This window comes from Chrysochloris asiatica, unplaced genomic scaffold (genome assembly GCF_000296735.1).
Source record: "Chrysochloris asiatica unplaced genomic scaffold, ChrAsi1.0 scaffold00014, whole genome shotgun sequence".
NCBI lineage: Eukaryota > Metazoa > Chordata > Mammalia > Afrosoricida > Chrysochloridae > Chrysochloris > Chrysochloris asiatica.
The window spans coordinates 7,184,951-7,210,327 of record NW_006408532.1 but is presented as its reverse complement, the minus strand read 5'-3'; the positions used below and the strand labels follow the sequence as shown (position 1 = coordinate 7,210,327).

Here is a 25,377-nt window from a genome sequence, read left to right as displayed (position 1 = left end):
CTTATTTATTCAAAAAACAACTTTATAAACTATAAAGTAGTGTGTAAAACAGGGACTTATAATTCTTGTGAGCATCAAAAATACAAGTTCTTGTTTTTCCTTTTCACAGTTTTCAGAATCTCAGACCAGAACTGGCACCTTCCCTGGAGGAACTTCTGATGGTTGCATCCATCCTGAAGATGTGAGTCTTGGCTAACTAGGCTCCTGGTGGTTGACATACTGAAGTAGAGGATGTTGTTGTTGTTGTTAAGTGCCGTCGAGTCGATTCCGACCCATAGCGACCCTGTACAGGGTTTCCGAGGGTGTAAATCTTTACGGGAGTAGAAAGCCTCATCTTTCTCCCGCGGAGCGGCTGGTAGTTTCGAACCGCTGACCTTAAGGTTTGCAGCCCAATTCGTAACCACTACGCTACCAGAGCTCCTTCGAAGTAGAGGATAGAGGATAGTGGCTAAGATTATAGTTGTTGTTAAGTGCTGTTGAGTCGGTTCTGACTCATAGCAATCCTGTATAGGGTTTCCGAGGATCAGCTGGTGGGTTTGAACTGCCGACCTTATGGTTAGAAGTCCAGTGCAGATTGTACAGCGCCATACTAGGAGTCCAATTAAGATTGTAGGAGTTAAAATTTCTGGCTCTGAATCCTACTTCTCCCTCTGCAAGGGGTATGATTTTTTAAAAATTGTTTATGTTCTTTGGGCATTTGTTTCCACATCTGTAAAACAGGAGTTGTTAAGTGCCCATAAGTTGGTTCCGACTCATAGCAACCGAGTATAGGGCTTCTGAGGAGCAACTGTTAAGTTTGAACCATCTACCTGTGGTTCAAGCCATCCTTGTGATCTAGTGCTTATTGTATTATTTATTCTTATGAAATTTAAATGACATTTCTTGTTGTTTTTAGTTAATCTCTTAGTACAAGGACTGTTGTCGTTTGCCACTGAGTCACTTTCAAATCCTGTATAGGGTTTCTGAAGCTATAAATCTTTACAGGAGCAGAAAGCCTCATCTTTCTCCCAAGGAGTGGCTGGTGGACTCAAACTGCTAGCCTTGTGGTTAGCAGACCACTTCATAACCCACTATGCTCTCAGGGGTCCTGACAGAGTAAACATTCAATAAATGGTAGTTGCTACTTGACTTACTGCTTATTTGTTTCACTCCTAGTCTAAGGGGGAAGCCAAGCCAATGAGAACAGCCATTTGCCATCATGTTCTTTTTGCTGTTGTTGTTAAGTACTGCCGAGTCGGTTCTGACTCATAGTGACCCTGAATAGGGCTTCCAAGGGGTGGCCAGTGGATTTGAACCTGTAGTCTTGCAGTTAGCACTTCAGTGCTTATCCTACAGTTGTGAACCTTCTTAGTGACCTCAGGAAAATTTCCTCTTCCCCTAGGCCTCAGTTTTCTCATATGTAATAAGATGATGTTGTTGGACTTATTTTGTACATGTAATCCCCTTTATTCAATTGAACTCTTACTTGCAGGTCTGGATACCTGCAAGATTTGTCCCCTACATCCCAGGTCCAGGGAGAGAGGAGGGTCCAGTGAGCAAATTAAGAGCTCTATTGGTTAGGTGATTCTAACTGTACTTTATGTTACCACATCATTCAGTGGACTTGTTTTTATTGAATTCTGTGTTGACAAGGCAGCATGTGGCTTTGTAGAAGGATGGCGTAGGCAGGAGCGTTGATGTCCTCAGCATCCCATTTGCCTCAAACACCTTTTCCTCCTCCTCTGACCTTTTAGTCTCTTTCTTCCCCTTGCCCTTGTTTCCCCCTTTCAACTCTTAGAAATTCATGGGGGTGGGGGGAGAGAGAGAGACACGCATTGGTCAAGCAATTGGATCCAGATGGGGAAGAGACCTAGCTGTTAGCCATACAAGGAAGAGCCCTCACAGCCTCCAGGATGCCAACAGTTAACGGGTAGCCATTTTGCCTCTGGTTTCATATGTTTTATGGCAGGAGGTAGGAGGTTGGCATGCGGACAGTCTTTTTATCTTTTTACCTCCAGAAAGCAGAGATAAGCTTCTAGTTAGGCATTTTTTACCTAGGGAGAAACACATCTCCGTGTGTTCATGGAGGAGGTTGTGCATCCCCTGCTCTGAGCTGTGACTGTCCAAAATGCTGTAGAGTGACCAGGGCAAGCCAAACCCACATCCCACAGGGGCTCCTAGCATGTGTGACTGTTGCTCTGACTGCAGCAATGCCTATCCTACCCGCTTTGCATTCCTGTGTCTGTGTCAGTAAGGTGCCTTCTTACCTTTATGACATTCTAACACCCTGCTCTATTCTGTGACAGGCGCCCAAAGATGGCGCCCCATCTCCAGTGAAACCTGCTGCTGATACTATCTCAAAAGGTGATGGCCAACCCACCATTTCTAATACACGTACTAATGTGACATCACTTGAGGTTTGTGACTCATCCCCCTTTGCTTGCTACCCACATCCTCCTGCCCAATGGACTAGACCTAATTTGGATTTTCTACTCTTCATCAGGTTGATGGTTCTTAGAGCCACGGGCTGTTTAGGAGGCCTGAGATGGGGGATGCCCACATTGGGCTTTTCCATGAAGTTTGGGGAGGTGGAAGGTTATTTGGAAGGACCAAGGTGCACGCTGCCTCTAGGCATTTCTCACCAGAAGTTAAATGACCATCCCATGTGTTTTCTTCCCACACATGCCTGTGATATTGAAAATGGCACTAATTTCATGTTGTAGAAATACAAGTAGTAGAAATAGCCTGCTTTCCTAGGTAGGAGTGATATTCCTGGTCTATAAGTAGGGTGATACATAGTAGGCACTCAATTATTTGTCAAATGAATGAGTGAATAAAAAATAACTAATCAATCAATTACAAGGATGGAAATCATTTGAAGCTATAGGAGTATACAAGGGAAGTTAGTGGAAAAATGGAATGAAAAAATAATACAATTTTTTTATTCCCCTTTGTGTAACAAGGCAACTAGGAGAGGCAGAGTCTTCTTTAAAAAGCTAAACTCTAAATGTTGAGTAGGCATTCACTTGGCAAAAAAAGACATAAGAGAGTCTTCTAGACAGTGGGGACAGTAGATCCAAAGGTCCTAAGGCAAGAGAGAGCATACATGTGTCAGGGAATGAGTGGTTTCAGTGAACTGGAATGGAATGAGTGAGGGCTATGAAAAAGAACAATTAGGATCAGTTGTGATGCTGTTAGAAAAGAACCAAAGCCATGAGAGCTGGGGTGCCACTGGCAGACATGAGGATGGCAGAAGGTGCTGGTTTCTGGTTGTGGTTCAGATGCAGAGTGTGTTTTCAGACTTGGTAAGTGGGAAGACAGCTGTAGGAGTTCCAAGAGAGACTAGGGCTGAGTGAGTCACTGCATTCAGGTGAGCTAAAAGCAAGGTAATGAGATCTTTGAAGGAATGTATAAAAAGAGAACAAGAGAGGATGATGGCAGAACCATGAAGAAATGCCCACATGTGCATAAAGAGCAGCAGGAGGCAGGGAAGCCAGACAAGTGGGCAAAGACAAACTGAGGAAGGAGATCAAGAGAATGTACCTTCAAAGAGGTCCAAAGTGAGAAAGCAGGGGGTGGGTACCCTCAGGTTCTGGAGTGAGACTGAGACTCTTAAGTTCTTTATATAATGATGATAAGAATTCTGGCCTCCCTCAGAGATTGCTGGCAGGATTGGGTGATGCATGTAAAAGAAAGCTGATTGGGACAAGGTAAATGTTCATGAAGACTTAATGGGAGAGAAAAGGAAAAAAATAAATAAATAAGGAGGGGAATGAATGGGTCAGTATGAACAAGAACAACATGTCAGGCAGTCAAAAAAACAGAGAAAACAAAGTCAGTAACTAGTCACATTCTGAAGGAAAGCTATACCCTCATAACCCTAGCAAGCTGGATCAACCTGATGCTTCTGGCAAACTCATGATTCCCCATGCAAAACATCTGGGCTGTCTTCAATTTGTCCTGTGATCTCATTATCTCTGGGGGCTTTCCCTGTGCTCCCAAGTCAGGGGTCCCTTCACAGACTGTCCTGGGATTCTGTCTGTCCATCCTCTTCAGCCTGTGGCTCCAGGAGGGCAGGGGTACCTAACTCACACCTGCATACCTCAGCTCAGCTTGAGTAGTTATTTAACAAATGAACACCAAATCTCTCAAGATCTAATTTGAAAGTGGTGGTAACCCCAAGGTAGAGGCTGACCCAAGGCTGAAGAGGCCACGTTTTAAAAGTCGTTTGTTACAGAAACATTGAGTCAATCAATACCAGCTCCACCTCCACCCCCACCCCCCCAATGCATAGTTCTGGGTCTGTTTAAAGACAGGGCTGGGTGAGATGGCTAGTGAGGGGAGCAGAAGATGCCAAGGAGGCAGGAGGAGACCCATGGGGTTGGAATTTCCAGCAGGGCAGGACCCTTCTGCTGCTTTTATGCTTGGTGGTCAGGGGGAGAAAGAAAGGTGCAGGAGTGCCAAAGGCAGGGATCTAGAAACTGCAGAAAACCGAGGGTGGAGGAAGAGCTGGTGGAGAACTGAATGAAGGTAGGTCAGCTGTGGTCGGGAATGTAGAGAGGACTGGGAGAAACCTGGAGACCAAGGCGGGGCACATACTTACCTGAGATCAAAAGGCCCCTGGGCAACTTCTGGAGGGTCCTGGTGGAGTCCCATAGAGGAATCTGAGAGAAGGCTGGTAGCTTGGAGTCAGCTCTGGGAGATAAGGGACACTGGGGTGTGGGAAGAGCTCCAGGAAAGTTGAAATGACCAAGGTCAGTCATGCGGTTGGAGATAAGCCCCCGGGATTAGGGTAGAGTCCCTCAAGGAAAGAGAGGTTGATGGGTGGATGTCTGGACTATTAGACAGGTTTTCTGTGGGTTCTTTGGTGGAATTGGGGGATTTTGAGGGAACCATTAAGCCTGGGGCAGCGTCGTGAGGAGTCAGGAAAGGGAACTGTTCCTTCTGTTCGCTCCTCGCCCACCTTTTGAGCCTTGTGGTCCCAGGCCCCCGTTTGGGGTGTGGTCTGCAGCCCAGGGAAGTTCAGAGTGAGGACCTTAAAATAAATCGATGGCAGTCATTAAACGCTGCAAAGCCGGTTGCGCGCGCACTATGCGGATGTGGGGGTAGGAGTTAAACGCCAAGTATCCCACCCCTCCCACTAAATGGGAGGGGCCAGAGGCTGCGCACGCAGCTATAATTGTTATTTTCCCCACCCCTCCAGAGCGTGCTCTTTTCATCACGTCCCCTTTTACTTTCATCTTTCTTATTAACCAATAGACTTGGCGCATTTAGGCCACACCCACGGTCTATGGGCGTCCTCCCTCCCCTGGCTCTGTGTCAAACCTGCTCTGTAGCCGCCGGAAGCAATTCCGTAGTGGTTGCTGGGATTAGTGATGTGGCACCCTGTTACCCCGCCCCTTGACAGTATGTCGGAAGAAACCCGACAGAGCAAATTGGCCCGGGCCAAGAAAAAGGTAAAATGCTCCAGGTTGCGGCTCCCTGACCCAACCTGAGGTCCCACCGATGACTACATCTTGGTCAATAGTCTGTGCCGCCCCTGAGACTCGGGTTTATCCCCTTGGCGCCCCCTGGCCTTTCTCCAGTCCTGTCAGTCCCGCCCTCTCGGCTGCCCAGCCTTTGCCCTCGCGGGTCGCTCCCTGGTGACTTTGGGTAGGTGATCCCCGGGCCTCCCCCAACCTCCGGATATGATTCTGGTCTCCTGACACTCAGAACCGGGCCTCCTTGGGTTCCCGGACTTCTGGGACATCAGTCTCGGTCCTGCCCTCCCCCTCTCCCCCAACGCGGAGCTGGGACTCAGGCTTTGGTAAGGAGAGGTGGAATGTTGTTAGTCACAATACAACTCGGATATGTCATTATTGCCCTGAGACCAGCCTTTGATCTTCCAACCCAGTGCCCTAAGATCTTCACTCCTTCCTGGTTTCTTTGGTTGTGGGGCAAATTTCTAGTTTGAAGGGGACGTGGGAGTTAGATCGGACAAGTTTCAGGCTCCCATACTATGGGCTGTACTGCATCATTAGACGTTGAAGGCTGAAAAGCTTACACTTCCCCAAAGATACTGAAACATTTATACAACATCGCTGGGTGACAATAGGGAAAAAGTGTTTGGTTTGGTGTTGTCACAGGTTTCTCTTCTCCAGAGAGATGCTCAAAAATTTCCCCCTGTGTTCTATACCTCACATTCTGACTCCCTATGATTGTGGGACCAGGATCCTTCTCAATCAGTGCTCTTTGGAGTCCAATCCAATCCTGGGGAAATGAACTTCCCATCTGTGAATCTTTCCCAAATCATTTTCTCATGTTGGGGTTCTCTGAAGCGTATTTGGAGTGTGAAAAGTTCCAGGATAAACATGAGATCTCTTTCTGAAGTATTAGTTTTGTTTACTTCTCTTGAGAGAAAAATGTATTAATGTACTTAAGGATGACAATTGCATGTCTTTATAAGATATAATAGAATGGTCCCTGAAACGAAGTTTGAGTTGTCCTGTTATGTTGTCCGCGTGTTCTGTACTGTCCATTGCCATCGGACACTGATGTAAAAGTATTGGTGTGGAGATCTAATAGATATGTTAGAAGACCACAATGCCTAGTTTCTGAAGCCCACCATCTATTCTTGTCCATTTAATGTTTGTGATTCCAACTCTGCCTTTGGTTTTGCCCCTGTAAGCTACTCATTCATAACAAAATCCTAGAGCTTTAAGTTAGAAGACTTGAGTTTCATGATTGCCTTTCCCCTTCCCCCCACCATTTACAAGGAATCCATTTCTTCAGTCATTAAATGACAATTACAGCACTTTTTAGGGTTGTTGGTTACAGGAAATCAGATGGCTTATTTATTCAAAAAACAACTTTATAAACTGTAAAGTAGTATGTAAATTAAATGCAGGGGCTTATAGTTCTTGGGAACATCACTGTTTTTCCTTTTCACAGTTGAGAGACTATCAGAGAAGAACTGGCAACCTCCCTGGAGGATCGGAAAAACAGACAATCAAAAATGGCAGTAGCCCCCAAACAACTTCTTGTGGTTACAGCCACCCTGAAGATGTGAGTCTTGGGTATCTAAGCTCCTGGGGGTTGAGGTACTGAAGTACAGGATAGTGGTTAAGATTGTTGTTAAGTGCCACTGAGTCAGTTCTGACTCATAGCAATCCTGTTTAGGGTTTTCGAGAATCAACTGTGGGTTTGAACTGCTGACCTTATGGTTAGAATTACAGTGGTGATTGTAAAGTGCCATACTAGGAGTCCAATTAAGATTGTAGGAGTAAAAAATTTATGGCTCTGAATCCTCCTTGCTCCCTCTGTTAGGGGTATGATTTTGAAAAAAAATGTTTATGTTCTTTGGGCCTTTGTTTCCACATCTGTAAAACAGGAGTTGTTAAGGGCCCTCAAGTGGGTTCCTCCAACTCATAGCAACTGAGTATAGGGCTTCTGAGGAGTGACTGTTACGTTCGAACTGTCTACCCCGTGGTTTAATTCATCGTTGTGATCCAGTGCTTATTGTATTATTTATTCTTGTTGATTTTATGTAAATCTCTTAATACAGGGCCTGTTGTTGTTGCTTGCCATCGAGTCACTTTCAAAGCCTGTATAGGGTTTCTGAAGCTATAATCTTTACAGGAGCAGAAAGCCTCATCTTTCTCCCAAGGAGAGGCTGGCGGATTCAAACTGCTAACCTTGTGGTTAACAGCCCACTGCATAACCCACTATGCTCTTAGGGGTCCTGACAGAGTAAACATTCAACAAATGGTCATTGCTACTTGACTTATCGCTTATTTTTTTCACTCTTAGTCTAAGGGGGAAGCCAAGCCAATGAGAACAGCCATTTGCCCTCATGTTCTTTTGCTGTTATTGTTAAGTACTGCTGAGTCTGTTCTGACTCATAGAGACCCAGAATAGGGTTTCCGAGGGGTGGCTGGTGGGTTTCAACCTCCAGCCTTGCAGTTATCACTTCAGTGCTTATTCTACAGAATCTGGGTTGTGAACCTGCTTAGTGACATCAGGAAAATTTGCTCTTCCCTTGGGCCTAGGTTTTCTCATATGTAATAAGATGATGTTGTTGGACCATATCAGACTTTTTTTGTACATGTAATCCCCTTTACTTAGAAGTCAGGTTTTTAAAGCAGAGATGGAGGTCTGGATACCTGCCAGATGTGTCCGCTATATCCCAGGCCCAGGGAGAAAGGGTCCAGTGAGCAAATTAAGAGCTCCATTGGTTAGGTGATTCCAAACCTTCTTCCCAATCCTGTACTCTATGTTACCACATCATTCAGTGGACTTTTTGTTTTTATTGAATTCTGTGTTGACAAGGCAGCAAGTGGCTTTGTAGAAGGATGGCATGGGCCAGAGCTTTGATGTCCCATGGGATCCTCTTCAGCATCCCATTTCCCTGAAACACCTCTTCCTCCTCCTCTGACCTTTTTGTCTCTTTCTTTCCCATTGCCCTTGTTTTCCCCTTTCACCTCTTATAGATTCAGGACATTCTGAAGGTGCTGGTGGCTGACCTTAACCGCTCCAATGGGGTAACACTATCCCCATTGGACAAGTGGAAGGTGAGGCAGTGCCAAGACCTGCCCTCTGCCTTGCTCTCTCTCCCAACTGTGCATGCCTCTGAGGCTTTCTGATTTGGTGGTGCTTTGCCTCTGGCTTGTTTGATGTCCTGTCATTCATTAACCCTGACTTGTCCCCTTTTGCACCTGCTTGATTGGTTGAGCTGCTTTTTTTTCTTCCCCTCTTGTATCTTTTGTCATCTTGGAAAAGGTGAGATGCATCTTGAAGGTTCAAGGTAATTGGGGAACAACTTCCAGAGCAGATGTGTGGGATTTGGGCTTTTCAAGCCTCAAGTCTGAGTGTGCAATGGTGCTATCAGACTAGAAGAGATAAAAACAAAAGCAAAGCCTTTGGAAAAAGAGTCTCATAGCCTACATTAAAGTTTGTGAGTTTTAGGATTGCTTAATTCTTTTTGGAGAACGGTGCATCAAGAGAAAGTGATCTTACCTTATAGCTGTAAGGACTGAGGTTTTTAATTATTTTTACCTCCTTTTATAGAGAAACTAACTGCAAAGCATGTAAGGCTAACCAAATAGATGAGTGACCAGACCATTCTGCGCTAGGTCTCTCTTAGAACTCAGCTTACTGATCCATATTTGTTGGGCCCTTGATAGTAAAGGTGTTTTGCTGGACACTCCCTATTAACTACCTCTGTGCCCGGATTTCCCATGTCTCCCACTCTCCACATAGACTACCCACCTCTAAACCAAAGGTAATCCCGGCACAGGGAGTGTCCAGCAAAGCACCTTTGTCAGGTTTTTGGCAGTGCATAAGGTTAGGAGATGAACTCCTCTGGATGTGATGTGATGTTGGCACTTCCTACTTGAATGACTTGCTCAGGAGACATCTGCCAAACCAGAGGAATAGGGGTGAAAAGGGGCCAGATCCTATTGGAAGTAGAGGCATGGGCAAAGGGACTGTTGGTCAATGTGAGAAAGATTTTACACTTCACTAGGATTGTTCTCACCTCGTCACTCAAGTCTGTCAAAGCACTGTGACTTACATTGTCAACTCACAGGAGAGGTGACATGGCATGGTAAACTGGTCCAAGTTTATAAGAGTCATTAAACTGTGTTTTCCTTTGGCTTGGTCAGTAGTCCAATTTTTAGTGGATCTGAGGTCTCTATTTCCTCCTCAGAAAACTATTAATCTGCTCTAATATTCTGAAATTCTGTGCCCAGGTTCTTCTAGGTTTTTTTTAGAAACAAAGACAGAGACCCCTACCTCTTTATTTGGCTGTTTTTAAGCCCTCCTCTCTACACTACTGTTTCCCATGGACATTTTCAACTCCAGCAATGTGATAGGGAGGCACTCTTGGGGGAGCTGATATGTCCAGAAATGGGCAAATAATGGAGAGAGAAACATTTTAATGGGATGTTATATTTTGAATGGGAGTGAACATTTATTTTTAACTCCATACTTATATGATTTAAAATCATTAAAAACCACTTGGTTCACAAAATAATCACTTAAAATTATTTTTTAAATGTAAGGCACAGGGAAAAACTAGGAAATGTTAGAGGAGAATTGATTTTACTTCTAAAAGTTCTAAGAAAAATAGTTTCTTGCCACTGAGTTTTGCTCTGTTTAATCCTAGAGATCAGTGGAACCCCAAGATGCCAGGAGGGACCCAGAGTTTCCCAGAGTCCCCCACAAACTCATGCATGGCTATGTGCTGAATTTCTATTATCACCAGTGAGATTCAGTTGTTCAAATTGACATGGCAACACCAGGTTCCAGGGTCAGAGGTCATAGCACAATTGTAGAAGTTGGTATAGCAAGCCCAGGTACCAGAGAAAAGGAACCTTGTAGCAAAGAAACCTTGGCTCATCCTCAGATGCCCAGGCTTTGCAGTACTCACTCTGAAGAGGGAAGTGATTGGGGTTTTCAGAGCTGAGTACTGTAGGGTACAGATACCAAGTAGTCCTTTTCCTTTGGCCTCTTCCTCTCCAGACCCAGCTTCCTTGTCCAGGCTCTGACTCCCTAGTTCTTTTCTCTTGTCATGCTTTAGCTTATCAGCCATATGTCCCACTCATTTTGTTCCCCTGGCCTATTGGATGTCAGAGGAGACCTATGGAGCCAGAGGCTTGGGCTGAATATTAGGCTTGAGCCTAGAGAGAGCCTAGGGTGATGTACTGGTCAAGCAAGTAGATCCAGATGGGGAAGAGACAGAGAGAGAGGTTTTTACACAGCTCCTAGTCCTAAATCCTAGGAGTCTTCTCTAGCTACTAGGCACAGAAGGAAGAGCCCTCACAGCCTCCAGGATGCCAAGAGTCAATGGGTAGCCATTTTGCCTGTGCTTTCATATGTTTTATGGCAGGAGGTAGGAGGTTGACGTGCGGACAGTCGCCATGAGGTGGCTGTGGTTTAGTTCATTTTCTTTTTACCTCCAGAAAGCAGAGATAAGCTTCTAGTTAGGCATCTTTTACCCAAGGAGAAACACATCTCCATGTGCTCACGGAGGAGGCTGTGCATCCCCTGCTCTGAGCTGTGACTGTCCAAAGTGCTGTAGTGACCTGGGCAAGCCAAACCCACATCAGACAGTGCCTCCTAGCATGTGTGACTGTTGCTCTGACTACAGCAATGTCTATCCTACCGCTTGCATTCCTGTGTCTGTGACAGTAAGGTGACTTCTTACCTTTATGACCTCTGACATCCTGCTCTGTTCTGTGACAGGCGCCCAAAGATGGCGCCACGTCTCCAGTGGAACCTGCCGATGCCCAGGCCACGTTTTCTGATTCACTTAGTAATGTGACATCACTTCAGGTTTGTGCCTCATCTCTCTTAGTTTGCTACCCACATCTTGCTGCCTAATGGACTAGACTTAATTTGGATTTTCTACTCTTCTTCAGGTTCCTTGGTTCCTAGAGCCAAGTGCTCTGTTGGAGGCCTGGGGTGGGGGACGCCCACATTGGGCTTTTTCATGAAGTTTGGGGAGGTGGAAGGTTATTTGGACCAGGGGTCACCCTGTCTCTAGGTATTTCTCACCAGAAATTAAATGACCATCCTATGTGTTTCTTCCCACACAGACCTGTGATACTGTCAATGACACTAATTTGATGGATGAAAACCTGTGAGTGTCTCTATTGGGGCAACAATCCCTAGGCTAAGGGAATCAGGGTCTGACCCTCTCTTCCCCATCAAGCTACCTTCCTCTGTGAACTTCTGTACCTCTTTCCCTAGAACTAAGTCATCGACAGAAAGCCTACGACAAATTTCACAACAACTCAATGGGCTTGTGGCTGAGGTATTCAGAAATTGGAATCCGGGAGTGGGGAGTGGGAAAGGAAACGACAATAGTGTGAAAATGTATTTAGGGTTCACAAGAGGGAAGAGGGCAGTGAAGTGTGGAATGGTCTTAAGACCTGCTGATCTGTTGGATAACGTTTGACAAGTCATTACTTCCCTGAGTCTCTGCTTTTTAACCTGGTGGTGAAAATAAAGGAGTTGGATCATAAGATTAGTGACACCACTTTATCCTACTGCAGAAAGTACAGGATGAAAATTGCTTGGGGAGGAGAGGAAGGATGGAGAAATAGCCAGGAAGAGTTGGCAAGTTGGGTAGTAAGGAAAATTGTGCCAGTTGGTAGGGAACCAAGGATGTTGGAGAGCTTAGCCTTTGAGGAGGACAGAGAGCATCTCCATGTGAACTCTTTCTTCTTTTATAGTCTTCATCCTTTATCAGTGGAGAGACCTAACATCTAACATAAGAGATCTGGAGGTAAGTGGCTCTGGACTAGGGCACTTGTGTAAATGGACCCTATTGGCTAGTCCTACTCCCTCCTCCTTTTCCCACATCAGGGGCTGGGTGCCCCCTGCCAGCTGAGATAGCCCAGATACACCCCCCTCAACCCTAATGATTGCTCTTTCTACCTCTCCCCCAACCTTCCTCCAACTCCTCCTCCTTTCTGCATGAGCCTCAGAACCAGCAAAAAGAACTTTCCTTTGCTCTGGAATCCAGTACAGTTACAAACAAAGAGCTCATTAGCAAGATAGAGGAATTGGTAAGAGCCCAGTGGGGTCTCCATAAGTCCATGCTGCCAATCCTGGACTCCAGTTTCTCTTTGGGACTCTGAAGGAGATGGGGCCCCAGTACCAAGGGAGACTGGGGTGCTGGGGGGCTTAATTCTCAGCTGGAGGGACCCCAGAGCACTGAGCATACAACATGGCTCTTTCTGTTGCTTCTTACTCTTGCTCTCTCTTTTCTAGACACCCCCATCTGAGTCCTCCCTACATTTACTTGTCCTGGCACTGTTGCCCCTCATTGGGAGCACTAGCCTAACTCTTACCTGGAGTCCTGCATTACAGCTCTATCCCAGTCCCTAGTTTGCTCTGCATTTAACCTTGGACAAGTCATAGCTCCTCCCTGGGTTTCAGGATCTTGAATAGGCATCCCAGGTCTCTAAGAAAGAAAGACTCAAAGGTCTTCTTAAATGTAAACAGAGAGTAGAGATCTTGTATATCCTTTTTATTCCTCTGTCCCTGCTGTTAAGAAGAGTACCTGGTATGTAGTAGGTGCTCAGTAAATCTTTGTGGATTGAATGCACCCTTGCAAATCACAGGCTAGTAGAAGAGTAGTAGCCTTTCCCTTCTCAGACTCCATTTCTAGAGGTTTGTGTTATTGTCATTTGAAAGGAAGCCACATTCAGAGAGAAAGCCAAGGAAGACCCAAGTTCTCTTTTCTTGGGGACTTGAGAGTTTTCAGCTCAAGTCCCCACAGTGTGTGAGAACATTTCCTTTAAGACTCATTTCTGGTCCTTAGCCCCTTTCTTTTTGGATCTGTGGACCATAGTAAAGGAAGACTAACTCAGTTACCTTGTTTTTGTTCTCTTCACAGGAAAAGCAAAATCAGGATATTGCTTACCAACGAGAAAACGTAATGTGATTTCTTTGTTTGCTCATTACACTGCTGATGGGTTTAGGGGAGGACTCAGATAATAGAGGCCTTAGATTCTTCTTGCCCACTCTTGGGCTAAAGACATAAAGGGCTCCCCCTTTCCTGCCACCCATACCCCACAACCTCTAATAATCAGTGGGTTTGTTCTGGGCCATTGATGGAATTCTGGGGGCATAACCTTTGTTTGATTTTTGCCTCCTCCCGGTAAAGGATGTTTTTCCTCCTATATCCTACAGGATAAAAAAGAATTTGAACAAAAGTTTGCAAAGGAACAACATTGTCTCAGGCAATAATTAACAGTAAGTGAACTCTATGGCATTCTTTGAGATCCTCTAAAAACATTTCTTTGCCTTTTTTTTCATTCTTGTTTGGCTTTTCTCTCAAAGGTTCACATCCAGACTATTGGAATATTAGTGTCTGAGAAGTCGGAATTACAAACATGTTTATATCATACTCAGAATGCAGTCAAACAGAAAGAAGGTAGGAGTCTGGGACATCGCTTAATCCTTCCACCTGCCACATTGGCATTCCTTTGTGAGGTCCCATCTCCTTTCCTCTCTTCATTCCAGGAGAACTTGAGAATGTTGTCAGTCATCTTAAGGCTTCCCAACAGCGCATAGGAGACCTGGAGCGCACTCTGTCTGCACTCTCTAAACAACAAAAACACATGGAAAAGGTGAACCCCACCACCCTTCCATTTACTCACAGCCCAGCTTTCCAGATAGGGGAGTGAGTGGAATATTTTTTCTGAAATATGATGGAATGTCTTGCTGCCCAGACAAACAGCACAGGACTTTTCTTATGGTTTTAGTTGTGTGGTTGTTAGAACCAGGCTAAGGATGAGTTGGCTGCTGTGGGTGAGTCGGTATGGGGGATGCTGTCACTGAAAGGCCCTGTCATTAACTGATGGTGGGCCTGGGACAAGTGTCCAGGGGAAGGATCTGGTGCTTAGAGTATGAAGATGCAGAACGGTATCTTTAGTATATTACATATGTGTAGAAAGGCAGGAAGTTGTGTGTATGTAGATGTGTAACATACACAAAATATGTATGGAAGAATTTATTTAAAATTTTAGGGGACTGGACCAGGATATCTTGGAGACATTAGACTTCTATGCCTTCTGAGTTTTTGGATCCGGTCAATGTATATTTATTTAATAAAGGAAGACAAGGTTAAAATAAAAAATTTAATTCCCCCACTCACATCTATCTCCTGACCTCCAACCCAGCCCAGACCAGGGGAGTGGGGTGGTGGTGGTGGTGGTGAGTTAGTGAATGTTTATTGAGTCAGCTAGATCTGGCTGGTAAATCCCTATTTGCCTGTGTGATATTAACCAGTACTATTTTGTTTCTTTTGACCTTAAGATGGAGGTAATAATAATGATGGTCTCATCTGGTGGTTGTGAGGACCAAGTGGGATTGTGTGTGTGTTCCTTAGCTTGGTACCTGGTAAAGCAATCAGGTTCACTGCTGGCTGTCCAAACAGTGATGATAATAATAATGACAGAAATCTAGTGGGCTCTCTCTGGATCTCCGCTAATTAGCTGGAAATGACATCCCTTTACCTGCCTGGTCCACCCTGCTTGTTGTTGTTAAGTGCCATCGAGTTGGTTCCAACCCATAGCAATCCTGTATAGGATTTCCAAGGAGTGGCTGGTGAGCTTGAACTGCTGACCTTGTGGTTCAAGGTGACCTTGCAGCCCAGCGCATTAACCCACAGTGCCATTCTTACTGAGTATTTAAAAATAAATGAGGACATGGACTTAGAAATGCTTTGAAAAATGTAAAGTGGAATTCAGGAAGTCTTGTAGTTACTGTTGCTATTGTAATTAGCATGAAAGCTACATATTCTGCTTGCCAAATCTTGACTTAACCTTCTGTATATGCAGAAGAACAAAGTGTTATATCAAGAACTAGATAACGCCACAATGAAGATAGTGAAGAACAGGTAGGATCGGGAAGGTGGGATGGCAGTCTGGGAAACCTTAGCCCAAGTGGTGCAGTGGGAAGTGGGAGAGGGGTATAAATCCTACAGGCTTGGAAGTGTGCAGAGCCAGGCTCTAGTCCCACTGTGCCATGACTCCACATGCTGTGGCCTCAGACAGCTCATAGCCTCACTGAGCTGCCATTTGTAACTCATGACTTCCGGTGTCCCTTCTGGTGCCACTGCTCTGTGGCCAGAGTGAGGGCATTCATCACCGTAGTAGTGAACCTGTTCTGATGCCTTTCTCCACTTTGCTCATAGCACCAAGAATGAGGACCTATTACAGCACAACTCGGAATTAACGGAGCAACTTCAGATCTCACTCAAAGAGAAGACAACTATGCAGCAGGGAATAGAGGACTTGCAAAAGAAACTAGATGTGTCAGAACTGCTGCTACAGCAGGTGAGGGGTTAGGAGTAGCAGGGAGCTCAAGCTCCTCCGGCTGGGATCATTCTGGCCTCCAGTCTCCAGTCAGATTCTGGGAAATTTGGATCCTTGTTCAGGTCCTGCCTTCGAATCACCTCCAGAAAGTGAGAAATATTCAGAGACTGGGGCCCTGCCCAGCCCTGTGGATCAGAACTCAGGAGTAGGGTTTTTTTGTTTTGTTTTTATTTTCTCATTTTATAAAGCATCTTGCTGGAAAACCATTGTTACCTAGATTACATCTCTAAGGCACGTCCGTGAGTTTGTTTATTTCCTCCTGGAAGCCAGGCCAACACTCTGGATAAATAAATAGTCCCCAGGTCAGCAGTGTGCCTTAACTCAGAGAGCCTATCTGGTTCTCCAGTTTTCCTTAACACTTAATACTGTGCCTACTACGCGTAACTTCCTTCCACTGGAGCTCACCCAATCTCACCTCATTTTTTCCATCTAGTTCTCTAGCAATGAGAACAACAAAGCATTAGAGAAGGTCCAAGCAGAGAAAGCAAAGCTGGAACAACATACAGAAGAGGTGAGGCTTTGTAGAGGGGAGGAACACGTGGGAAGGGGAGCTGACCTAGGTGATCCCAGGTGGCAAGGAGCAGTTGAGGACCCAATGACAGCCCCTCCTTCCTTCCATGCTTATTCTTATAGCTCACACAGATAGTTAAACAACTGCAGATGGAGAGAGACCATTATGTAGAGACTCTGAAAATTGAGGGTACCAATTGGCGGCAACAGGTGCAGAAATTGTCACAGAAGGTAAGGCCTGACCCTTTGTCTTTCTCCCTCCTTGGGAGGTCACTTGATCCTTCTGGGCTTCTGTTTACTTAACTGTAAAATGGAACCCATATCACTTCCTCTGGGGGTTGGGTATGTGTTTATAGACATTATTTTTTGGAGCACTTGTAGGTTTACAAAAAAATTGTGCAGAAAATACAGAGTTCTCACATAGTCCCTTTCCCTCCCTCATGCACACAATTTCTTCTAATATTAACATTTTGTATTCCTGGAGTACATTTGTTATAATTGATGAGCCAATATTGACAGATTAAGATTATTAATAACTAAAGTCTGTAGTTTCCATTGGGGCTCACAATTATGGTGTAGTCTTACTGGGTTTTGACAAATGTGGTTTGTTTTTTTTTTTGATCAACAAATTTTAATAATAAGAGTTTTGTTTTCTAGAGGTGAAGGTAGAGAGGGATAGTAGTCAGAATCACGGTTCCATGGCCCACCTGCCTCCCTTCATGGGTTCTTTCTCCCTGTGTCCTGGGCAGGTTCAGACACTGAAGAAAGAGAAGGAGTGCAGCCTTATTCAAACACAGGAGCTGGAGGCCAGCTTGGCTGAATTCAAGAAACAGACAGGTAGGCTAGGGCTGGAGCCTAAGAGTGAGCGATATTGGTATCAGAGAGCTGAGGAGGGGGTTGAGGGGAGATAAGCTTAGAATACCCAGGGAGGTGGGTGGACAAATGGGGCAAATGATGCCTGTACCAGGAGTTGGCATTGACTTGCTGTGTGTTTTGGCAAGTCTTATAATCTCACTGAGCCTCAGTGTCCTTATCTGCAAAAAGGGATAGGATAGGTACCCACTGTCAAACACCCAGAGTTGTCCGGAGCATAAAAATATTAATAAAGAACTGTATTTGAAAGTTCTTTATTAAGGCTTGAAAATTTGAACATCAGATTTATGGTAAGAGTTAGCAAGGAGCCAGGACTTAGGGAGAGGAGCATGGATCAAGAACTGTGGGCTAGAAAGAGGGCTTCTGAGACACCAGAGGCAAGAAGCCCTTACTGTATGCTTCCTTTCTTAGTTATCCCCCCAGCAGAGGAGGAGCCCCCTGTGAGGCTATCTGAGGAGGAACTTCGGCTACAGGCTGAGGCTGAAAAGCTTCAAAAAGAGCTAGAGGACCTTAAAGGACAGTTGCAATCCCAAATAAGAGACAATGAAACCCTGAACCTCCAGAGTCTGGAGCGGGAGCAGCAGCTGCGTGAACTACAGCGGATAGCTGATTGCTGGAATGAGCAGGAAGCAGCGCGTGAGAAGATTCTGGAGACTATGCAGAGCGACCGCATCACCATCAGCCTTGCTGTCTCCCAGAACCATGAACTCAAGGCACAGCTGGCCGAGCTGCAGGATGGCTTTATCAAACTGGTGCGCAGCCCTGCCTGGCTAGGCTGACCTCCTCAGTCCTCACTTGCCAAGTCCCCATGGTACAGGGAAAACAATCCTCATGAGCCTTTGTTTCCCATCAGTAAAATGGGGTTTCTAGACCTCTTGTGAAATGGTGCATAGAATGGTAGGCATCCTGTGAACCAGAGTGATCTGCTCAGTTGATGTGGGATGAGGGGGAACTCTTTTCCAACCTGAGCTGTGTGGGAGGTGAGCTGGACACCAAGTCCTGGGGGCTCCAGCTGCATAGGGTAGCAACTGATCACTTCTCTCTGTCCAGACCAATGACAAGATGGAGTTGACTGCCTCCCTCCAATCGGAGCAACATGTCAAGAATGAACTGGCTAAGAAGCTGGACCAATTACAGGAGAAGCTGGGAGACCTAAAGGAGACGGTAACCTTGCCCTAACTGAGAAGGGCTAGGAAAAGGCACCAACCTTTAGGGGAGGGGAATTGCTTAGTCCCGGGGGTAAGCATGGTGCCAGGAGCAGGTCAGAGAGCCAACTCCATTGGTGGGGGAGGAGTACAGGGCAAGTGACCACAGAACCCTACATAGCCCCTGCCTATTTATTTCACTGCCCTCTGACTTTTATATGTGCAGAGCCTTAGTCCATACATAGATTGATTATCATCCCATCTAGAGGCAGTGAGTCCTTGATTTTAGGGAAAGAGTTAATAGCATGGTATGGGGGTGCCTGGGATTCAGACTTGGACTCTGTAATCTCAGCTCTCCTGGTCATTATTCACTTTGATCTCTCGGCATCAGTTTCCCTGGCTTTAAAGGGTAGTTGACATTTTCCTCATAGAAGTGTTGAGAATGAAATGACATAACACATATGAAAGCATCAGGCACACACTATGAATTTACCAGATTATCAGTTGGTTCTCTGCTTTTCCATCAGTCTGTGGTTTACAGTTAAATCTGGGAGAAAGGCGGTTAAGAGGTGTGAGGCCAGGTGCAGGCACAGGGCTCTGAGCAAGGGAGATGATCACTTAGGCTGTGGAGCGAGGAAGCAGGGGCCTGGGCAGGTGGCAGAATCCCCTAAGAGCCCTAAGGGACTGTACTTTCCCTACTTCTTTGGGTTTAGAATCTGGGAGGAAGATACCACTTGTTCTCACACCCAGGGTCTTCCCACAGGTGGAACTGAAGAGCCAAGAGGCTCATAGTCTGCAAGAACAGCGAGACCAATATTTGGGTCATTTGCAGCAGTATGCGGCCAGCTATCAACAGCACGTAACATTGTATCAACATCTAGCTGTAGAGAAGGAGGAACTGCAGAAGCAGTTACTGCTGCAGACCCAGCTCACAGAGCAGTTACAGGTAAGGGTGTTGCTGAGTGCTGAGGCCCTGAGTGGGAGAAGCTGGTCATTTGGGTCTCTTCTCACTGTCTTCCCTGGCCTCTTAGGAGAGCCTGGAGACTTCCAGTCAGCAGAAACAAGAACTGCAGGCTCAGCTAAGCCACGTAGCTCTGGCTGAGAAAGGTAAGTGAGACTGCCTAGAGGGAGAGGAAGGAGAAAGCTTGAGGAGAGACGGGGACTTGTAGCTTTGTAGAATTAAACTAGACTAGGCCTTTTGGAGAGCTAATCCTTTGCCGCTGGAGAGCGCAGGGTGGGTCCTGAAAAATTTCCAGGTCCTCTTCACCTCCCTTGATGGTGGTCTGAGGATCCCTCTGACGTCTTCCAACAGGCAATGTACGTGATGGAGAAGAAAGGGATGAAGAGGCTCCTCAGCCAGAGCTGAGCATCCCAGAAGGACTAGACACCAGAGATGCCCTGGTGAGCCTCACTTTGTGGGCCCCTTCTCCGTCCCATCTTTCCTACTTCCCCCTGAAATCCTCCTGACATGTCTTGGTTTCCCTCCCTTCTAATTTTCATTGATCCCTAAACCTCTCCTGGGACCTGGTGTGTCAGACACCACTCCACTTGTGATTCACCACTTGTGACTCACACAGGTTCAGAGAAGAGAGGGACTTCTGCCTCCCCGCCCAGTTTCCTTCCTGAGTATTCTCCCTACAAAAGCATGCATATACTCTTTGCCTGCAGGTGGCCTTCTTTAACTCTGCCCTAGCCAGTGCTAGGCAAGAACAGGCATGGTTAAAGCAGCAACTAAAAGAACAGGAGTTAAGCTGCCAGCGACTGGCTCATTTGGAGGCGACATCCAAGCCTGAATCAATGGTCCCCCCCCCTGGGACTGGGGAGAACAGCGTGTCTGCAGAGACCTACCAGGCCCTACAAGTGGCCATGGAGAAACTACAGGTGAACATATGTCTCCTGACATATTAAGAAGGTAGGGGCAGGACGCTGCTGTGCTCTGACCCTATTGGTTGGGCTTAAGGGCCGATTTGCAGGTGCCATGCAGGAAAAAAGAGCTCTGCAAGAGGGATTGGATCAGTTAGAATACCAATGTATGCAGTTATCAGGAGAGACGGACACCATCGGTGAGCAGAGAATAGGGGTCATGGTCGGGGGAGGGGGCGCAAAGTAGATCTAAGGGAGCCTGGGTTTCTGAGTCCTGCCCTGTCCATCTGCCCACCTCTTCCCCAGGCGAGTATATTGCCCTCTACCAGAGTCAAAGGTCAATACTGAAGGAGCGTCACCGTGTGAAGGAGGAATATATTAGTCAGCTGGCTCGGGACAAAGAAGTAATTAAGGCAAGAGGCCTTGGACATGTCTGTGGGCAGGAGTGGAGGCAGGGGCTGGGGTGGCAGCAGGGTTAGGGATACTGAGCACCTTTCCCTGCAGGTGAAGCTGTTGGCACTTCAAGAGCTGGTATTACAGCTGTTAGGCGAAAAGAACGAATACTATAAAAAGTATTTAACAGCTTTCCAGAGTTCTTCAGATGGTGAACAGATAGCGCCCTCAGCTCCCCAGGAACTTGAAGCCACCTTTGGCCAAGGTGAGTAGGATCCTTGGAGGGGTGGGTCAGCAGGCAGAAGCTGGGAGAGCTTGCATGTTGCTCAAAGCCCTGCCTCTTTCCTCAGACGGCAGCAAAATAAATCAGGCCGAAGATGTGGAGCCTGTTCAGGGAGAGACTGTCTCAGACTTAGCTGCCCCTGAGAACTCCACTGCCCAGCAGATAATGCAGCTGCTACGAGACATCCAATATCCATGGGAACACCCAGGCCTGGGCAAAAATCCATGTATACCTTTCTTCTACCGTCCTGATCAGCAGGACGAGGTAAAGGTCATGATGATCTAAGCCTCACAATGGGGTTGGGGGCTCTTTCTCTACCCCCTTCCCTAAAACCCCTTCCCCATTTTTCTGTCTATGCTATTTCTTATCTTTAGAGGAGCAAAGTAGAGCTTCTAAGTGAATAAACTCCCTTACTTGATATAGGGAGGTAGACAGGTACACACACACACACACACACCTTGATGCCACAACCATCTTGGTAACATTGTTGATCTCTGGTTATTTTATTCAGAAAAACCAAGAACATCGACCAGTTGTCTCTCCAGGGGACCTGTGTCCTCTAATGGGATGACCTGCATTCTCTACTCAACAGGGCCCAAATATCTATTTGCCATTTCTATTCAAAACTTGGGTTAGGATATCTCTGTGGAATGAGCAGGAGGAGGGTGGATAGATCTATTTAAGGGGGGCCTTGGTATATCTCTGGGGGGCCCTTAGGCATTATTAAGGGGTGGGAGCTTAGTAATCTATTTAAGTTAAGGGACCTCAGGCATTATTAAAGGGTGGGAGTTTAGTAATCTATTTAAGGAGGCAGACATATATTCTAAGTAAAGGATAGGTACCATCAACAGGCAAATGTAACATCTATTTAGGGGGCAGACATTATTTTAAGACATCATTGGCTCCAAAGAAAGGACTTCAGTCTATTTGTGGAGGCAGGCATGTAGAAGAAGGATAGGGGGCTTCAGTGTATTTTTCTAGACAGACATCTATTTTAAAATACCATCGATATTTTAATATATACTAGCTGTAGGTGGCAGACATAAAGATGGGCCTTGCACTGTCTCGGCAAGGGCTGAGTGGGGAAGTATTTGGTTTAGAAGGAGTGTCTATTTGAGGAGGCAGGCATGTAGAAGAAGGATAGGGGGCTTCAGTATATTTTTGGAGACAGACATCAATTTTAAAATACCATCGATATTTTAATATATACTAGTGACCTAAAGCTGTTTAGGTGGCAGACTTAAAGATGGGCCCTGCACTATCTCAGCGAGGGCAGAGCAGGGAAGGATTTGGTTTAGAAGGAGAATTGTGTAAATCCTCTGTTCAAGGAAGAAGGCCTTAAAGTTAAAGGGGATTTACATGATTTTCTCTTCGATGAAGCGGGGGAAGGCATCGAGATTATAAGTAGAGGACTCCTTGGAAGCCTTTGTTCAAGGGGGAAGGAATCAAAATGAAGGGGACTCAAGAATCTTCTACTCAATGGAGGGGGAGGTCCTCAAAATTAAGAGGACTTGTATAAATATCTTCTTTTCAAGGGGAAGCCTTCAAAATTAATGCTTACTTGAACTCCTAGGAGCCTGATTAAATATTAAATAGATAAGCTCTATTTAGGGGATAGAAGAGAAAACCATGCAAATCCCCTTTAAGGCCTTCTTCCTTGAATGGAGGAGTCACAGAATTCTCATTCTCCACTCTGCCCTTGATATCTGCCACCTAAACAGCTTTAAGTTACATAGTAGACATCTACCAGACATCTATCTACCCAGGGGGCTCACATTGTCACACAATGTGCCGGACTCATTATAGACCATGGAAGGGCATAGGCTAGCAGCGTGAGGGACTTTCCCTACTCCAATGTATATATTCTCTATCTGTAACATTTTGTATATTTCAGAGGATACAGGCCCCCTATATTATAAGAAAGGCTGGATTAAAAAAAAAAAGACGGATATAAAAAAGGATGGAACTAGCAAAGATTTGGGAATAAGGAAACTTATTTATTGGTCACATAGCAGAGAAAGGAAGTGGGGATGGCGTTTTCGTGCCCTAATGATTCAACTCTTGATTATCTTGCTTTGTATTTCAGAATAAATATTTCTGCCAATACTAGTTTTGAGTATTCCTGCCAGGGAAAGGCATAGGCTAGTGGCGTGAGGGACTTTCCCTACACCAGTGTATATATTCTCTATCTGTAACATTTTGTATATTTCAGAGGATACAGGTCCCCTATATTATAAGAAAGGATGGATTAAAAAAAAAAAAAAAAGGATGGAACTAGCAAAGATTTGGGGATAAGGAAACTTATTTATTGGTCACATAGCAGAGAAAGGAAATGGAGATGGAGTTTTCATGCCCTAATGATTCAACTCTTGATTATCTTGCTTTGTATTTCAGAATAAATATTTCTGCCAACACTGGTTTTGAGTATTGCTGACGCCACCCTGCACTGGGTCCTGGGGTCTGTGGAGGGCAGTGTGTGTGAGCACGTCCAATGGGGTTGTTGGAGCTGTTCTAGGCCCTTCACCTGGACACTGCTTAGTGAAGCTTGGAGGATTCTCTAGGGTCTGCCACATTGTCTAATACTGGCCAGCAGCCCCACATTTGACACTTGGAGGATCTCTAATCCTGGAGAGAGAAAGCAGGTTGTCAGGCTTTTTCCATCTTGTCTGTCACAGGACTCAACCTTACCTGTCTGCACCTGGGAGGCTAGGCCTCCTGGCCCTCCAGAGTGGCAGCCCAGAGCCCCAAATCCTCCCTTCAAGCTGAATTCTGCCCCTAGTAGCCAAAGCAAAGTGCACAGGATGTGTACACGTTCCACTTAAGGCACTTTCCAAGTCAAGTAGGCCTTAGAAATGATGTGACCTTTCCTTGCCACTCCTTCTGCATCCTAGCAGTGGCTAGGCTCACCCCCGCCACTCCATCCCAATGTTCAAACTTTCACCTCCCCCGAGTTCCATGGAGAACGCAAGCCAGCAGAGGACACATTTCTCCATCGTCCAGAAACAGGTTTTATTCTCAGCCAAGAGACAGCAAGATTGGTAGCGGCCAGAGAACCATACAGTTGCCAGTTGAGGGGGCTAGGGATGAGAGTGATAGTGGAGAAGGGCTGGCTATCCACAGGCTGGGCATTGACAGGGAGTCTCACTGGAGGTAGAACACTTGGGAAGGGCGATGTCAAGATGATTACGTTCTCTGATAGTTGGGCCACAAGATTCCACTAGGACAGCACAGTGATTGAATCCCAACACTAGAGGCAAGTTCATATCTGCCATATAGAGATCTCTATATATGTATATATATCTGAATATTTATAGATATTTATAGGACAGGGTTGGAGCAATACCACAGAGGGGGCACAAGTTTTCACCAATGTCACACCTGGATGTGTCAGCTCACCACTACAACAGACTAAGTCACAGATAAAAGGAGGGGCTTTAGGGGTGGGGGAGTCACTGTCAAGTCACAGAACAGCCGTCCAGGCAGGCTTGGAAAGGGAAGTCTCCGAGGTATAGGAGGAACCTGGTTAGAGGTCGAAGGGGGGCCTGGGACTCTCAGGACGGGATGGACTTGCCTGACCCGATCGGCTGGCAGTTGGCGAGAAAGCGAAGAGAGAAAACGGGAGAGAGAAAAGGAAGGAGAGAGCTGGTAAGGCAAGAGCAGCCAAGCCATGGAAGTAATGGGAGAAGATGGCATGGGAAGAAGACACAGGTGTAGGTGTGAGGCAAGGTTTCTGGAAAAGACAAAAAAAGGAAAGATGGACAGGAGAAGCTGGAGATGGGCAGGGATCAGCGCTTCATGGGGAGTCTGGGGTGGCCACCTGCCTACCACACACGCTGCTCTCTCACACACCACGCAGACAGTGCACTCATACTTCCATATCACATGCTCTGTCCCCTCTGGCTTCCCTGTTGACTTCTGATTCTCTGGCTACCATGTCTTCCAAACCCCTGGCCTGGGGCCACCCCTAGATGGGGCCTTGAGCCCCACACAACAGCCCCCAGGCTTGATGCAGAAAGACGGAGCAAACACTGAACCAGGGGGGTGAAGCTAAAATGGATGACTAGAGGGAGCACTGGAGGCCCCTCTGGGTGATCAGTCCCAAGGGTCCTCTGAGGGGACCCTGGGAGAGGCAGGAAGGGCAGGAAGCTGGATGCCAGTGGCCACAGACTTAAAAGTCTAAGAGGGGAGCCTCAGCTGGTCAGGGGACTGCAGGTCGTGTAGGTGAGGCTGGACCCTTCCTGCTGGGGAAAAGCAGAAGAGCAAGAGTCAACGGTGGGGGCAGGGTGGCAAGGCAGCTTAACTGGGTGAATTGTGTGACCCAGCTTGGGCAAAATTCTGAGAAACTGACTTGCCTTGGGCAAGGCCTAGGCCAGCAGAACACTTGTCCCCTTGGCTAAAAAGTAGAGGTCACCCCTAGGAGTAAGAGGCCAAAGTCCATGAGACAGTTGGCTGGCCTTTGTGT

At 46.3% G+C, this 25,377-nt stretch overlaps 1 protein-coding gene and 1 pseudogene across 6 annotated transcripts in view; one reads left to right on the top strand and one right to left on the bottom strand.

Annotated features, from left to right (window-relative positions):
- Nucleotides 1–5,354: 5,354 nt before the first annotated feature.
- Nucleotides 5,355–21,200, top strand: LOC102827827 (annotated as a pseudogene).
- A 2,693-nt stretch (nucleotides 21,201–23,893) lies between these two features.
- DNM1 (dynamin 1) overlaps nucleotides 23,894–25,377 on the bottom strand; it is a 46,068-nt gene continuing 44,584 nt past the window's right edge. For 2 of the 6 annotated variants that reach the window (XM_006834819.1, XM_006834818.1), the window contains one exon: nucleotides 23,894–24,499. Coding sequence is in view for 3 of the 6 variants with exons in the window: in XM_006834818.1 (XP_006834881.1) it covers nucleotides 24,439–24,499 (61 nt within the window). In the remaining 3 variants the exon portion in view is untranslated. Of the gene's footprint in view, nucleotides 25,154–25,377 lie in introns of all 6 variants that reach the window. The other 4 variants (XM_006834820.1, XM_006834822.1, XM_006834821.1 and 1 more) reach the window with 4 other exon arrangements.